Source organism: Cetorhinus maximus, chromosome 6 (genome assembly GCF_964194155.1).
Source record: "Cetorhinus maximus chromosome 6, sCetMax3.hap1.1, whole genome shotgun sequence".
In the NCBI taxonomy this organism is placed as follows: domain Eukaryota; kingdom Metazoa; phylum Chordata; class Chondrichthyes; order Lamniformes; family Cetorhinidae; genus Cetorhinus; species Cetorhinus maximus.
The window spans coordinates 89792604-89808020 of record NC_135884.1 but is presented as its reverse complement, the minus strand read 5'-3'; the positions used below and the strand labels follow the sequence as shown (position 1 = coordinate 89808020).

The 15417-nt window shown below is 41.8% G+C and overlaps 1 protein-coding gene across 2 annotated transcripts in view; it reads right to left on the bottom strand.

The window, feature by feature from the left end:
• Positions 1-15417, bottom strand: part of bbs2 (Bardet-Biedl syndrome 2) — an 80212-nt gene that overhangs the window by 39701 nt on the left and 25094 nt on the right. For both annotated transcript variants that reach the window (XM_078544001.1, XM_078544002.1), the window contains exons 8-12: positions 14421-14507; positions 5405-5540; positions 4076-4215; positions 2196-2340; positions 1207-1378 (exon numbers count right to left, since the gene is read on the bottom strand). In XM_078544001.1, coding sequence (XP_078400127.1) covers positions 1207-1378; positions 2196-2340; positions 4076-4215; positions 5405-5540; positions 14421-14507 — 680 coding nt within the window. The remainder of the gene's footprint in view (positions 1-1206; positions 1379-2195; positions 2341-4075; positions 4216-5404; positions 5541-14420; positions 14508-15417) is intronic.

The window sequence follows — 15417 nt, the reverse complement described above, 5'->3', positions numbered from 1 at the left end:
ATTCCTGTATAATTCAAGAGATCATACAGATGTTGGCAAACTGACTGGGCCCTCTCAGAGCTGCTCCTTGCAGTAGTGATTGGGTTCTCTCATGTTACTAACTAATGTTTTATGATTTACACCTTTATGGAAATGTTGAAACAGTTTGCCAGTTTACTATTTGATTACCGACTGTCCTGCTTTGGGTGAGGCAGTAATGCATTCAGTTGCAGTACCAGGGATAGAGACATAATAACAGCTATATTATTTCAACTCAAAATAGAGAGAGAAAGTAAGCACCTTTTCGCATGTCTCAGCAACATACAATGTTCACATACAATGATCTAGTTTGAAGTGCATTAACAGTCATGTTGAGAAACACTAGTGACCTTTCACACACAAGATCTCAAAAACACAAATGAATTCGCACATAGCAATAGGATTAGGCCATTCAATGCTTGCCATTTTGTTGGTCATGGTAGCTCCATCCTTTTACACCTAATTCACTAACCTTTCCCTATGTCTCGTAATAACTCTACCTCCAAGTAAGTACCAAACTCCCTTTTAATAGGAACATAGAAGAGTTGATTTGTTTTTAATGTAGTTCCAAACAATGCCATGGGCTCTATCTTATGCATTTGAACAGGTAGGAAGGACCTTGGTTTAATGTCTTATCCAAAAGATGGAACTACCAACAATGCAGAACTTCTGCAGTGTGTACTGGAATGTGTGGACCATGTGATCAATCCTAAACTTCCACTCTGGTGGAAGTGAGCCAAGCTCACACACTGCCTCAGTAAATATCTGTGTACTTACGCTAGCAAGTTACAACAGATTTGTCCAGCCTCCCTCCGATGTGGGGTGAACCCAGCCTTCCTGTCAAACATGGAGCGGTTATGTTGCTATGTCATGTCTCACATTTTCCTTGCAAATAGGCTGGAGACAATGAATGTTCATGTAGTCACTTTACAGTGCATTGGACTCCAAAAGTTTGCCTCCAAAAACACAAAACACAGGAACAAAGACTCCACGCTCAGTACACTAGGCACATTCACCATGTCACCCCATTCATCCCATTGCACTGTATATTCCACACCTACAGATATTGGCATCTGTTTGTACCACTATGAAGTTTGGCTTAATAAACTGTATTCAAATAAAGGTATCTGCAATTTATACATTATGCTATTTATGGAGGGCTCATCCAGTATCCCCTCCCACTCTTACCTGTTTCTGTAGCCCACAAAAGCCTTGATGTGCAGATCCACTGGAATATCTTTGGGTGGAATGATGGGGACAAAGATCTGTCCCGAGAGATTATGTGCACTGGGATGAACCACATAAGACTCTCCATCAAATATACCCTCAGCAAAGATAAGCACAGCCCGAATGATGGTATCTATAATTAAAAACACACATTCTCTGCAATATGTGAGCCAGACAGGAGTTCGGAACAAAGCTCAGTGGATTCAAACACAGAAGATAGGTTATGTGAGTAACCAGTAATACCATAAAGAATTTTAACGGCACAGAAGGAGGCCATTCAGCCCATCATGTCTGCACCTGCTCTCCAAATGAGCATTATGACCTAGTGCCATTGCCCTGCCTTTTCCCCCTATCCCTGCACATTGTTTCTATTTAAATAAGAGAAGGATATGTTTCTCCAAACCAGTACATTTTGCCCAAGGAGTTCATTAATATTTGAGTAACTTGCACAGGTTACTTTTGAAAACTCACTAATGGTGTTCCATTAAACTGACACTCCATGGTACGATGAGGTGAAGTCACACCTGCCAGCAATGCAATAAACAGGTTATCCGTTTTTAGGGATGCTGGCTGACGGAAAAATGTTGGCCAAGATACTGGGAAGAATGCCAATGCTCTTCTTCAAAATAGTGATATGGTAAATATTCCATTCATAATAACACAACTATTGTTCCCAATAGAGGGTTTGCTATAGGTGGGGGTTGCCAATGAGCTTGCTAGACAGCAACATTCAGATTCAACCAAACAGCTGGTTGAAAGGTTTTGATAATGTAAATACGCAAAAGAATGAATTATTGCAATATTAAATAGTTCCAAATTAATTTAAGAAATTCTAAAAGTCAGCAGCAAACAAAAGGCACATATGACCTTGAATAAAAAGCAGAAAGACACCCTCTTCATTGATATTTTTCCTGCTATCTGTAACTTAAGATGTCTCAAGGAAGACTCACCATTGGATGTAGAAATGTTCAGCTCCACATGAGGACTTTGGTTGGTGGTGTCTATATTGACAGATAAGCCTGTCTGCAGTTGTGTATTGGCTGGAATAATGCCTATCTGTCCATCCCCTTCTCCACCCAGGGCACTCAAGGCAACCTGACACAAATGCAACATGTAAACATTTGATTAGCTGTGTAACCACCCGTTATCCATTCACAGTGTTCTCTGCCAGTCATTCGTGCATTATGGCCCCCTCACCAATTACTGAAACTCTCCAGTCAAGCATAACACAGTTTTGACTCCCTGTCCAACATATGAACATACAAACAAGCAGCAGGAGTAGGCCATTCAGCCCCTCGAGCCTGCTTCGCCATTTAATAAGATCATGGCTGATCTAATAGTAACCTGAAATCTGCATCCCACCTACTGTCAATAGCCTATCTTCTCCTTGCTTACCAAGAATCTATCCACCTCTGCCTTAATATTCAAAGACTCTGCTTCCACCACCTTTTCAGGAAGAGAGTTTCAAAGACTCGTGACCCTCTGAGTGAAAAAATTTAGCCTCATCTCTGTTTTAAATGGGCGACCCCTTATTTTTAAACAGTGACCCCTAGTTCTAGATTCTCCCACAAGACGAAACAACCTCTCCACATCCTACATGTTGAGACCTCAGGATCTTATATGTTTCAATCAAGTCGCCTCTTACTCTTCTAAACTTCAGCGGATACAAGCCTAGTCTGTCCAACCTTTCTTCATAAGACAACAACCCAGTCCAGATATTAGACTGGTAAACGTCCTTTGAACTGCTTCATACACATTTACATCCTTCCTTAAATAAGGTGAACAATACTGTACACAGTACTCCAAATGTGGACTCACTAGTGCCCTGTACAGCTGAAGCATAACCTCCCTACTTTTGTATTCAGTTCCCCTCGCAATAAATGATAACATTCTATTAGCTTTCCTAATTACTTGCTGTACTTGTATACTAGCCTTTTGTGATTCATATATTAGGACACCCAAATCCCTCTACACCTCAGAGTTCTGCAATCTCTCACCATTTAGGTAATATGCTTCTCTTTTATTCTTCCTGCCAAAATGGACAATTTCACATTTTTCCACATTACACTCCATCTGCTAGGTCTTTGCCTACTCACTTAACCTATCTATATCTGTTGTAGTGTCCTTATGTCCTCTTCACAACTTACTTTCCTACCCATCTTTGTGTCATCAGCAAATTTGTCAACCATCCCCTTAATCCCTTCATCCAAGTCATTTATATAAATTGCAAACACTTGAGGTCTCAGCACTGATCCCTGTGGCACGCCACTCGTTACATCTTGCCAACCTGAAAAAGACCCATTTATGCCTACTCTCTGCTTCCTGTTAGCCAGCCAATCTTCTCTCCATGTCAATACGTTACCCCCATACCATGAATTTTTATTTTCTGCAATAACCTTTGATGTGGCACTTTATCAAATGCCTCCTGGAAATCTAAGTATAGTACCTGCAGCAGTTTTATCCACAGCACATGTTACTTCCTCAAAGAACTCTAATAAGTTGGTTAAACACAATTTCCATGACCTTATCAAGCACTCCCTGGCCAGGTACAATAGGACTTAAATGTCACTTTACATTGTCTCATCTGACACAACTAAGTCAGGTGAAGCATGGATTAGATGCATTGTACATTGTAGATCAGGTTAGGAGGAAAGAAAGTTAGAGAAAAACTTATTGTAGCAAACAACTTGAGCGACCATGGTAGAAAAATAGCAGTTTGAGGTCAGCGTGCTGATTCTCAAAGCTTACAGCAATGTTAGAATTAGTTAGAATGTTTCCCACTAATGACAACTGGTGTAGATGACAATAACTATGCGATTTAACAACCTACCTTTGAATTTTCCTCATAGTTACGCAGTTCAAGCAGCAGGTTCTGTTTCCGCTGGCTCAGCTCACGGATTAAGTCTTGTTCTGCATTTGTGTCCATCAAATTCCCTTTCAACTCTCGACCAGCAGGCAGATAACCTCGAACTACAGAGTGAAAGATAAGTAATGCAGAATAACTCTTTCTCTCTTTTTCTTTTGAAGACCTTATCCAGCGGGAATTCTTCATAAATGAATGTGGACAGTATGGGTTGAAATTTAGTCTGGGAGCAGTGACCCGTCCCCGGCATAAAAGTTGGTGGCAAGCCTTTCTCTGATTGGCCAACTCATCCCACAGCCATTTGACGGCCATAGGTCCATTGATTGGCTTGAGCTGAGAAATTTGCTCCTATGTGAGAGCTGCCAGCTAATCAGAGGGCCCGCAGTGCCACCGGGAGCAATGGCCACTGCTGGGACCACAGGTTGTCCCCAAGGGAAGCATGCTGCCATGGAGCCCTGATGAAGGTAAGTCTGGGGTCTTGCCGGGGTCAGGCTAGCAGGTTCTAATAAGAGGGTTGGAGGGGGGGCTAGTGTGGACAGATCAGGAGGGGGAAAAGAAACATGGGTTGGGGGAGAATATCTTGGTGGGGAAGGGAGCTTCCAATGGGCACAGGCGTCCTGTAAAGGACGACCCCTTTCTTTCTCAAGCCACCAGTCCACTCGGCAAGACATATGGCGCCAGTCTCCTCCACCATGGGAAAAATACCAGTGGCAGTAGAATTAGGCCCTTAAGTGGCCATCAATTGGCCACAAAGGCAAGCAGGTTGCCCAATGCTTTCCCTGCTGCTGGTAAAATTATAGAGGGAGTGGGTAGGCACCAGGAACAACACTGTTGGCATGTCACCCAATTTTACATCCTTGCCCACCTGCCACCCGCCCGGGGGGCCCTAAATTCCAGCCTATGTATCAACAGGCTACAAGGGGTGCAGGGTCATCATCACCACATATTCATACGTTTTATCCAGAAAGAGCCACTGGACAGCAAAAAGAAGCAGGAATGCTCAATTTTTACCTTCACCAACCTAACAGCAGCTGTCTTATAGCCAGCATAGCTGAGATCACCCAACTTAACACAGACAAGAGACCTAGCTGATACTTTCTGGTCTGTATACCTTATTACTAAATCAGGAAAGCCCCAACCTCATGTTTCTAAATGGTTACACCACTCTTTCACATTGTCACTGTACCATGAATAGTCATTTCCCTGCAAACCCTCACACAGTGCAGTACACTGGAGTTAATGGTGAATCTTGATCAGAAATCATTCATGTCAGGAGGGAAAGAAAGTTAGATTTACCTTCTCCTTCGATCGAGCAGCAGATGAGCTGCATCTGTCCATCCATCCTGTAATCTTCTTCCACAATTCCAGCAACAGAGGAGGTAAAGTTGTCCTTGAAGATGACCTCACCAGTGCGGTCACTACGTGCGTCAATCTGCCGGGTGATTCAAAGACAGTCCATGAATGGTGATCATCAACAGCAATACCAACAACACAGCTAATAAGTAAAAAAGTATATTTTGCATCTCCTACTCTAAGTTACTTCCACTTTCCCAAGGCTTCATGTCAAAGCAAGAGCTGCTGCTAAGCCTCTGCCCTTGAAGTCAATTGTTACCAAGTTCGTGAGTGGCATTATGGATTCCCCTCTCCAATTTTACCTCCTTAGAAGGAACTGCCTTCCCAAAAAGTAGACAGCATATGGATGCATTAAATGAAATATAATATAAAGTGGCCATCAATTACTTTTATCAAAAAAGTCATCAAAAAGATTTACACCACATATGGCGGTGCAATACATTGGTGCTGCAATGCATGTAGCATGGAGCTAATGATGTAACATCAAATGAGAGCAAAGGCTATACAATTACCCAAAGCATAGGAGGGGAAAAATGCTGGTAGATCGGCCACCTCAAATTCACTCTAACAGAACCCTTAGGATATATGCATGGTGGCAGAGCCTCATGAAGAGGTTGCTCTTGTATTTCTAGCTTCTTTATCCAAACTCGCCAATCACACGTACAGAATTGGTCAACAATAAGCAGGCTCTATTTATTTGAAGACAAGAACTAATATATTCAATTTATATATAGAGACAGAGAGAGCTCGACAATCAAATCTACTCTAGAGATACAACAACCACCACCACCAAAACTAACAGTAACACAGGTTGTTGGGCACGTGCTGCCTTACATCCTCTATCTATGATGACAGGTGTACACCATTTGCATATTCTTTTAAAGTGTTATTGCAATACCTCCCTATTTTCCCCAAAGATAACATTACATACAGTAAGAATAAATATTGTTATGTTTCAACGACGTGGAAAGAAACCCACCACTATATATTTTAAAATGTTATCCTTCTTGCTATTTATTTTTAAAACTGGACTTTTTCTGCTGAACAGAGAAAATTAAGATGACTGCTACAACTCACCTGATCATGGGGTTGGCCCTCTGACTGGGAGCTATCCCCAAAAGTTTCAATGACAAAATAATTATTTTCTCAGTTTCTGGAATGTCACACCTCATTAAGCCTAGAGAGCTAGTAACAGACTCACATCACACCTGGAACTGTTCAGACCAATTTCAAAGGGAATTATGGGGCTATCATTTTCATTTGATAAGCTACCCTTGCTAGCGGAGTCAGTGGGTCTGCTGAGACAAGGTCTTCCCAAATGCCAGACCCTCAACACAGATGGCACCCCTTTCAACAACTAATGACTGAGACATTATAGTCCTGAAACCGAAGTCAATTCCAGGCGCTGGATAAACATTCCTTTTGAAGTCATGGTAGAGAAGGAGCGTCACATGTATTAAGACACAGCCGATGGTAAAGGCCGAGTTGTTCAAATCCCAGAGGGAAGCTTGAAACAATTGTCATAACCCATTTTTTCAATTTGTAATTTTGAGATACAGACTTTGAATTCAGTAGGAATAAGACCACCGAGTCTCGTGGTTTTTATATAAAACTAAATTAAAGATTTATTAGTTTAACAATAAACTAAACAGATACACATGGCTACAAACTACTACGATAATAATTTTTTTTAACAAATTCCCAAAATTATTCACTCTCAGGTAAACTTTCACCAAGGCAACAATAACCCACAGACTTTAAATAGACACCAGGCAAAGCACATTTGTCCTTGTGAGTTCAAAATGAGGTTCCTTTCAATTTGCAGACACAGTTGTTGGCTCACAGGCTGGTTAGATCTTACATGCCTCTGACCTGCACACACAAAACTCCAGTCTGTTTATACCTAGCTACTCCTTTGAATGTGAATTTTGCATTATATTACTAGTTCTTTTAATTTTACCTCTCATAACAATAATCCTTTCATTCCACCAATTTTATTAGTAATATAAACACATTGCTTGGCGTCTCCCAGCTAGGTGCAAGATTTTACACATTCTTTTGAATGGTTTATTCAACAAATGCAAATTGCACTTCACCTTTTACTCCTTATGTTTATCTAATTAACATGAATAGTCTTTTTAATTAAAATATTGGATTCAACTTTAACCATTTAAATGGATTTGAACCCGGGTCCCCAGAGCATTACCACTACTCCACCAGATCTTGTGACAGTATAACTTTTTCAAGATTGAGACTCCTCACTTCAGTGTTCCTGACTTGTAGGTGAACTGCCATCCTGCGTATTATCGGAGTGCTGATTGTTTTCATGATGGTCTTCCACAATTTCACTCTCCGAATTCATCTTGAGATGTGTTCTAGATGGAACTGGAGTGCTGGGTGTTATACAGCTGGACAATTCCCTTAGCTGGCTTCTGTTTCTCCTTAATGTTGCCCCATTTGGTGTTGTGACATCATAGAATCTAAGCTCACTGCACATTTTAGGTATTTCCATGGGAAACCAGGTTTCCCTGGGTTTGATCTATCACCCAAACCTTTTGTTCTACATGTAGGCTAGGCAGCTCTGCAGCTGCATTTCAGTTATGTGCCACACTCATGCTTCCTTGTTTTTGGTGAAGTTTCTCCTGTTTTGAGAATTTAGATAGGTGATGGCTTGGCAAGGTTATCCTAACCTGCCTCCTAGACATGATTTTCGCTGGTACGGTAAGCCCATGTCTAAAGGTGTCACCCTCAAGTGCAACATGGAGATCGTCTTTTATTGCCTTAATGGTGCAGGCCATGCCCTGGGCACTGGAGGAAAGGTTTTGTGAGCAGGCAGGCCACAGAACAGAAAGCATTTTGGAGATAGTGACCATAACTCAGTTAGATTTAGGATAGTTATGGAAAAGGATAAGGTTGAGCCAGGAATAAAAGTTCTAAACTGGGGAAAGGCTAATTTTACTAAGATGAGATATGATTTGGTTCAAGTGGACTGGGAGCAGCTACTTGCAGGTAAAACTGTGTCAGAGCAGTGGGAGGCATTCAATAGTGAGAGTAAAGGGCAAATATGTTCCCATAAAGACAAAGTGGGGGGGACCAAGTCCGGAGAACCCTGGGTGTCAAGGATCATAAAGGTTAGGATTAAGAAAAAAAGGGAAGCTAATGGCAGATACCAAGGGCAGGGTCCCTAGAGGAGTATAAACATGAATGAATACTTTGTCCTCAATGAATACTTTGCGTCGGTCTTCACAATGGAAAAGGACGACACAGATATAGGCATCAGGGTGGAGGACTGTGAAATATTAGAGGAAATTAACATAGAGAGAGAGCAGGTGCTAGCGGGTTTAGTGGCCTTAAAAGTGAATAAATCCGCAGGCCCGGATGAGATGTATCACAGGCTGTTGAGGGAGGCAAGAGAAGAGATATCAGGGGCCCTGGCAGTAATTTTCAAATCCTCGCTGGCCACAGGTGAGGTGCCAGATGACTAGAGAACTGCTAACATTGTCCCATTATTAAAAAAGGGAGGAAGGGATAGACCAGGAAATTACAGGCCAATCAGTGTTGGGGAAGTTACTGGAAAGAATTTCTGAGGGACAGAATATATCTGCACTTGGAGAGACACAGATTAATCAGGGATAGTAAGCATGGATTTGTTAAGGGAAGGTCGCGTTTGACAAATTTGATCGAATTTTTTGAGGAGGTAACCAGGAGTGTTGAGGGTAATGCATTTGATGTGGTCTACATGGACTTTAGCAAGGCTTTTGATAAGGTCTCGCATAGCGGACTGGTCAAGAAAGTAACAGCCCATGGGATCCGAGGCAAAGTGGCACGTCGGATCCAAAATTGGCTGAGAGGCAGGAAGCAGAGGGTGATGGTAGAGGGATGTTTCTATGACTGGAAGTCTGTTTCCAGTGGGGTTCCACAGGGCTCGGTGCTAGGGCCCTTGGTGTTTGTGGTGTACTTAAATGATTTGGACTTAAATGTAGGGGGTATGATCAAGAGGTTCGCGGATTACATGAAAACTGGTAGGGTGGTGAATGTGAGGACAATAGCCGTAAACTACAGGGGGATATCAATGGACTGGTCAGGTGGGCAGAGCAGTGACAAATGGAATTCAACCCAGAAAAATGTGAGGTAATGCACTTGGGGAGGGCTAACAAGGCAAGGGATTACACTATGAATGGTAGGACCCTGGAAAGTACTGAAGATCAGAGGGATCTGGGTGTACATATCCACAGATCCCTGAAGGTAGCAGGGCAGGTAGATAAAGGTGGTTAAGAAGGCACATGGGATACTTGCCTTTATAAGCCGAGGCATAGAATACAAGAGCAGGGAGGTTATCCTGGAACTGTATAAAATGCTGGTTAGGCCACAACTGGAGTACTGCGTGCCGTTCTGGTCACCGCATTATAGGAAGGATGTGATTGCACTGGAGTGGCAGCAGAAGAGATTTACCAGGATGTTGCCTGGGTTGGAGGGTCTAAACTATGAGGAAAGATTGGATAGGCTGGGGTTGTTTTCCTTGGAACAGCGAAGGTTGAGAGGGGACCTGATAGAGGTGTATAAATTTATGAGGGGCATAGATAAGGTGGTTAGGAAGACACTTCTTCCATTAGTAGAGGGGTCAATAATCAGGAGGCATAGATTTAAGGTAAGAGGTAGAAGGCTAAGAGGGGAGTTGAGGAGAAATTTTTTCACCCAGAGGGTGGTGGGAGTCTGGAATTGACTGCCTGAAAAGATGGTTGTGTCAGAAACTCTCGTAACATTTAAGTAGTGTTTAGATATTCACTTGCATTGCCATAGCCTCCAGGGCTATCGGCCAAGTGGCGGAAAATGGGATTAGACTAGTCAGATCTTTGTTGACTGGCACAGACACGATGGGCCAAATGGCCTCCTTCTGTGCTGTAAACGTCTATGAGTCTATGTCTAAGTCTGTGACTGATAACATTAAAGTAAAACTGATCAAGTTAAACAGATATACTGACAGTACAGTAATTTATTAATGACTTTAAAGTGAAAAAAAAACATTAAGTAAGGCAACGTTAAGCAAGGACTTACTGTACAGGTACCTGCATGGTGAGTGTATTTTTTATTGGATACTGTATTTTATTTCTTTTATATTTAATGATGTATTTTAGCTTGCAAAGGATGCACAGTGCTGCACACATATGGTACAGTATTTCAACTTGTACATTGTTTTTTCCAGGCAAGAAGTGTCCAAAGGAACCTAACTCTGGCTTTAACATTGATCCCTATGGGAACCTATGATTCACTTAAAGTTATGATTTTCAGGAACACAACCACAACTTTAATGAGGACTTACTGTAATTGGATTGCACTTGCGATAGGTTTTTAAAGCCAAATGCAATTGGTTTTCAGTCTTGCATAACGCACACTCCTATCATGCTTTTTGTTTGGTCACATCTTATTGTAACCTTTAGTTGCATCTCCAGAACCAGATTTCCTGCATTAGCCAGCCCAATGATCTTCTTACACCACATGCCTCTTCGAAAGCAGGACAGCTTTGCGGTGGATGCAGGAGACCCCTTTCCACGTGGCCTGCTTGGTTTGTGTTTCGGCTACTGCGCCAATACTGGTAGCCGGCCTAATACTTGCAGTTGTTGTCACCAGCCACAATGGCTTCATATTTTCTGCTGCCTTTCAGCAATGTGTCAATATTGTGATCTCTCTTTTTCACCGAAGCTCTTTTTGGAAGGCTTCGATTGGCATTAAAGCAATGACTAGCTCCATTATCCATTCAAAGAGCTCAGCTTCCAAAAAAAGCACTGTCCCTGCCCTTATCATGAGACCTGCTGATGAACTGATCGATTGATTCTTGTGGCTGTTGTCTGTAAGCTATCAGCTTCGATTGGTGTATTCTAAAGTTCACCTTTACATGAAGATGCTGCTCCAGCATGTTCCACAGCTTAACAGGGTCCTTCTGATCCTCTTCGTACAGGTCCTAAGTGTTGGCTCTATACAGCAGACCCTCATTTCCAATGGCTATCTTAATTTTCACTTGTTTATCCGGTTCTGTGACAGTTAAATCTAAAAAGCATAATTCGTCCTTTGTTTAAAATCTGTTATCTTCCAATGCATGCTGGGGAATTTGGTGGTCACCTTCCTGATTTTCTCTGTCTTTTACAGATGTTCACAACTTACAGGGGATTTGTAATCTCTCTATGGCAATATTCAGCAATGCAGCTGCTGTTTTTTGTATTCTGTTCCCTTTTTTTTGGCTGAAGTTCAGGTTTTTGCCACACATCACAGTGGAGCTGTTTTCGCGTTTTGCGCATTTTCATTCTTTGCGCAGGAATAGCACCCGAGGATGCCTCGATGGCCCTGCAACTTTTCTGCCCAACTCAAAATCGTCTATGCAGCACGACCCCGAACCAACCTGTTGCTCCCACTCACGACCAATCCGGCTATCCCAGAAATCAGGTACTCAGTGCTCTGCAAAGCACTCGCTGCAGAAGGACTCTGCTCTGGGATTTCAATGCACATAGAATTTCTGCCTTTGCTGGAGATAGCCTGTACTGCAGCAAATCCTGTCTGTGGTTCTTCCTGTGGTATTCAACCTCACACCATTGCCATCATGTTGCATTTCCAGCTGCTTTACACAAACACAATATTAAGAATCCAAGACCACATTTGGAATAAAGCATCTAGTTGTCGAGTCAATTTGTCCAATATTTCTGCTTACCAATTTCTTTGACATATCACACACGGGTTTGGTAAACCACAAACAGGCTCTATTTATTTGAGGCCTAGAGCTAATACACGTTACAGAAGAGCTCAAAAAACAGGTCTACGCTAGGGATTCAACACACAACAACAATCGCCAACAACACTAACAGCAACGTAGCCTGCTGGTCACATGCTGCTTTACATTCTGGTTCCACAATGGCACATGAGGACCATTTGCATATTCTCTTAAAGTAATATCGCAACAGTTGCCTGTCTGCCATTTTTGCCATGGACAGCATAAGAACACTAAACTATATATCTGAATTTTTGTAGCAAGCCTCTTGTATCCACAGATTCCTATGGGTCATGCTACAAGTGCATACGTAGGGGTTTTGGGTGCACAGAGCATCAGTCTTGGCCGAGATGCCTACTAAAACCAAATAGCTTTCCAACATCCATAGCAAGATTGATAACTGTACCAGAACAAGGTGCCAATATCTTCAAGAAAGCTTTACGGACAGGAGAGCAACAGACATACTGCACTGATTTCCTTTAACACCTGTCCATAAGCAGGTGTTTTGCATTAGTTTTTAAAAATAGGGAGTGGCGTGTTTTTCCCAGTCCCTTGGTTTTTGAGATCCAATTTAACTAATAGTCCACAGCAAACCTGAGTTAGGATTAACTCAGAAGGTTAGTTTATTTTCCACATTCAAAACCCAGGGGAAGGAGTGTTCACAATGTCCCAGTCCAAACACACACACTCACACACAGTAAAAGGGGGTAGAGAAAATGGGTTTTACAGTACAAGAACCACAGAAATGAATATTAGTTCGTGTGAGTTCCAGAGTCCAAAGTCAGAGTCCAATGAGGAATTCTTTCACATAGGCGTTCAAGTTCAGCTGGCTGAAGATCGGGATCGATTTGCCTTTCAGTTGATGCTGGTATGGCAAGGATGTAGTGGGTATGCAGAGACTGAGTCAGTTTTGTAGGCAACGGTACAGCCTGCTTCTTGGTGGCTCACCAGACTAACTAGTTATCAGTTCTCAAAGGCATTTTGGGATCTCAAAATGGTCACTGGAGTCATGTGACCTTCTCCACAATGACTTCAAAAAGGGATGTTTATCCAGTGTCAGGAATTAGCTTTGATTTCAGGGCTGATAATGTCCCAGTCATTAGTTGTTGAAAGAGATACCATCTATGTTGAGGGGTCTGGCATTTGGGAAGCCATTGTCTAGGCAGACCCATTAACTCTGCTAGCAAGGTGAGCTTACCAGATGTAAATGACAACCCATATGGCTCCATTTGAAGTGGGTCTAGACAGTCCCAGGTGTGATATGTGTCTGTTCACAGCTCTCAAGGCATAATGAGGTTCGATGTGCAAGCCTCCTGGTCTTTGTGATTACAAGGGGTCTGTACAATGAGTTGTGAGATTTCAGAAGCTGAGAAAAGAATTATTTTGTTCTTGAAACTCCTGGCAGTGGTTCTCAGACAAAGGGCTCACTCTGTGGTCAGCTGACTTGTAGCAGCCATCTTTTTGGTTCAGCAAAAAGTCCATTTTTAAAAATAGCAACAAGGATAAAGTTTTGAGCATATGGTGTTGGAGTGCTTCTCATGTGGTAAAAACCCAAGAAAAGGAAGACAATACAAAACTGATCAGGAAAAACACCTCATCATACAAATAATCATGTTATGTAAAAGAGAGGGAAGCAGCCTGTAATTCAACATTTTAAAAGGGCCAGCAATAACAATTATAGCCAATTATAGTTGCTGCTCCCAACCAATAGAATTCTGGGTCACAGACGATCATAAATGGTCATGTGTCAGTCCAATTACATTATATCAGGTTGCATGTTACAGTCCAACTATATCACATTTGGCCCTATATCAGTTTTGCACCAGGTCCTGTGTCACAGTCCAATTATATCAAGATGCTCTGAATCACAAGGTTAAATCACTGCCCTATTTTATCACAAGGCATTTAATCACCATCTTGGACTTCCAGAAGACCCTGAGTCACAGCCTACAAACCCATGTTACGTAGCACTAACCTCTGATGAGGGAAAAAAGGCTAGACTTAAAACTCAACATAATAAATATCAGACACCTTTCATTTGCATTCAATCTAGGGCTCAAGCCACAGAATTCACTCAAAGTTTTCCCTCATGGTTTACGCTATTATCTGAACCTGAATTGCTATCTTAAAATCACCTGCCAGGCATTCAACATTCCCCAATAAATCTCTCCCATTAATTGTGACAGATATACAACAACTCACCTTCCCATTTGACCAGCCAGTGATTAACTCACAAACACCATCCGAGTTCAAGTCAAAAGCATGAATACTCATGGCATGATTTTTAGACTGCAAGAGATGAAAAGCACAAAAAAGGTTTCTCACGGGTGCAACAGGCTACATCTCATTTAAAAATCAAAATGTTAAGATTGTAATTTCAACCATGGATCACTTAAAGTCACTTTTCCCTCTGCCTCGAACAGCAAAAGTTATTAATGTCTGCACTTTGTCTCTGACACCTCTCTAGATATGTGGAAATTTAAGTTTCTGTTACTAGGTGTCACCAGCATTGTGGAACTTGCTATCACATAGAGTAGTTGAAGCAAATAGCCTAGGTGCATTTAAAGCGAAGTTAGATAAATGCATAAGGAAGAAAGAAATAGGATACAGTTAGATGAAATAGAGTGGGAGCAGGCTCATGTGAATCGTAAAATTACCAACACAGACCATTTGGGCTGAATAGCATGTTTCTGTCCTGTACGTTCTGTGTAACATTATTTATAACAATCACTAGCTGCACCCAACGGTCGTAGGTCAGTACTAAATAATCTCTCATTTTGTAGTTCACTTTAATCTCGAGACCAAATCCAACTCAGGATATACTACAATGAAAAGCGATCTTAACGGAGGAGAGTCAATTGGTCATGCCATTATACGTATTGACAAATGAAAACATTCAGCAGAAAGCTATCTTGTTCTATTTTCATGCTCTTCTGAATGCCTGGCTCAAAGAAATGTGAGTGGGGTACTGGGAGCAAATAACTCCAGTTATGTACCCAGGATATAAAGGAGAAAGGATAAGGTAATATACACAAATGACACTGCTGAAAAAAGACAGTTTGTACATAGATTATTACATATTTATTAAAAAGAGCATTTTTTTTGAAAATGTTAAGCTCATTAACACTGACGAATGGAACACTATCTATATTAGCATTCAGCATGCTGAGGTCAGGTAGATGCAGAATAAAACTTCTCT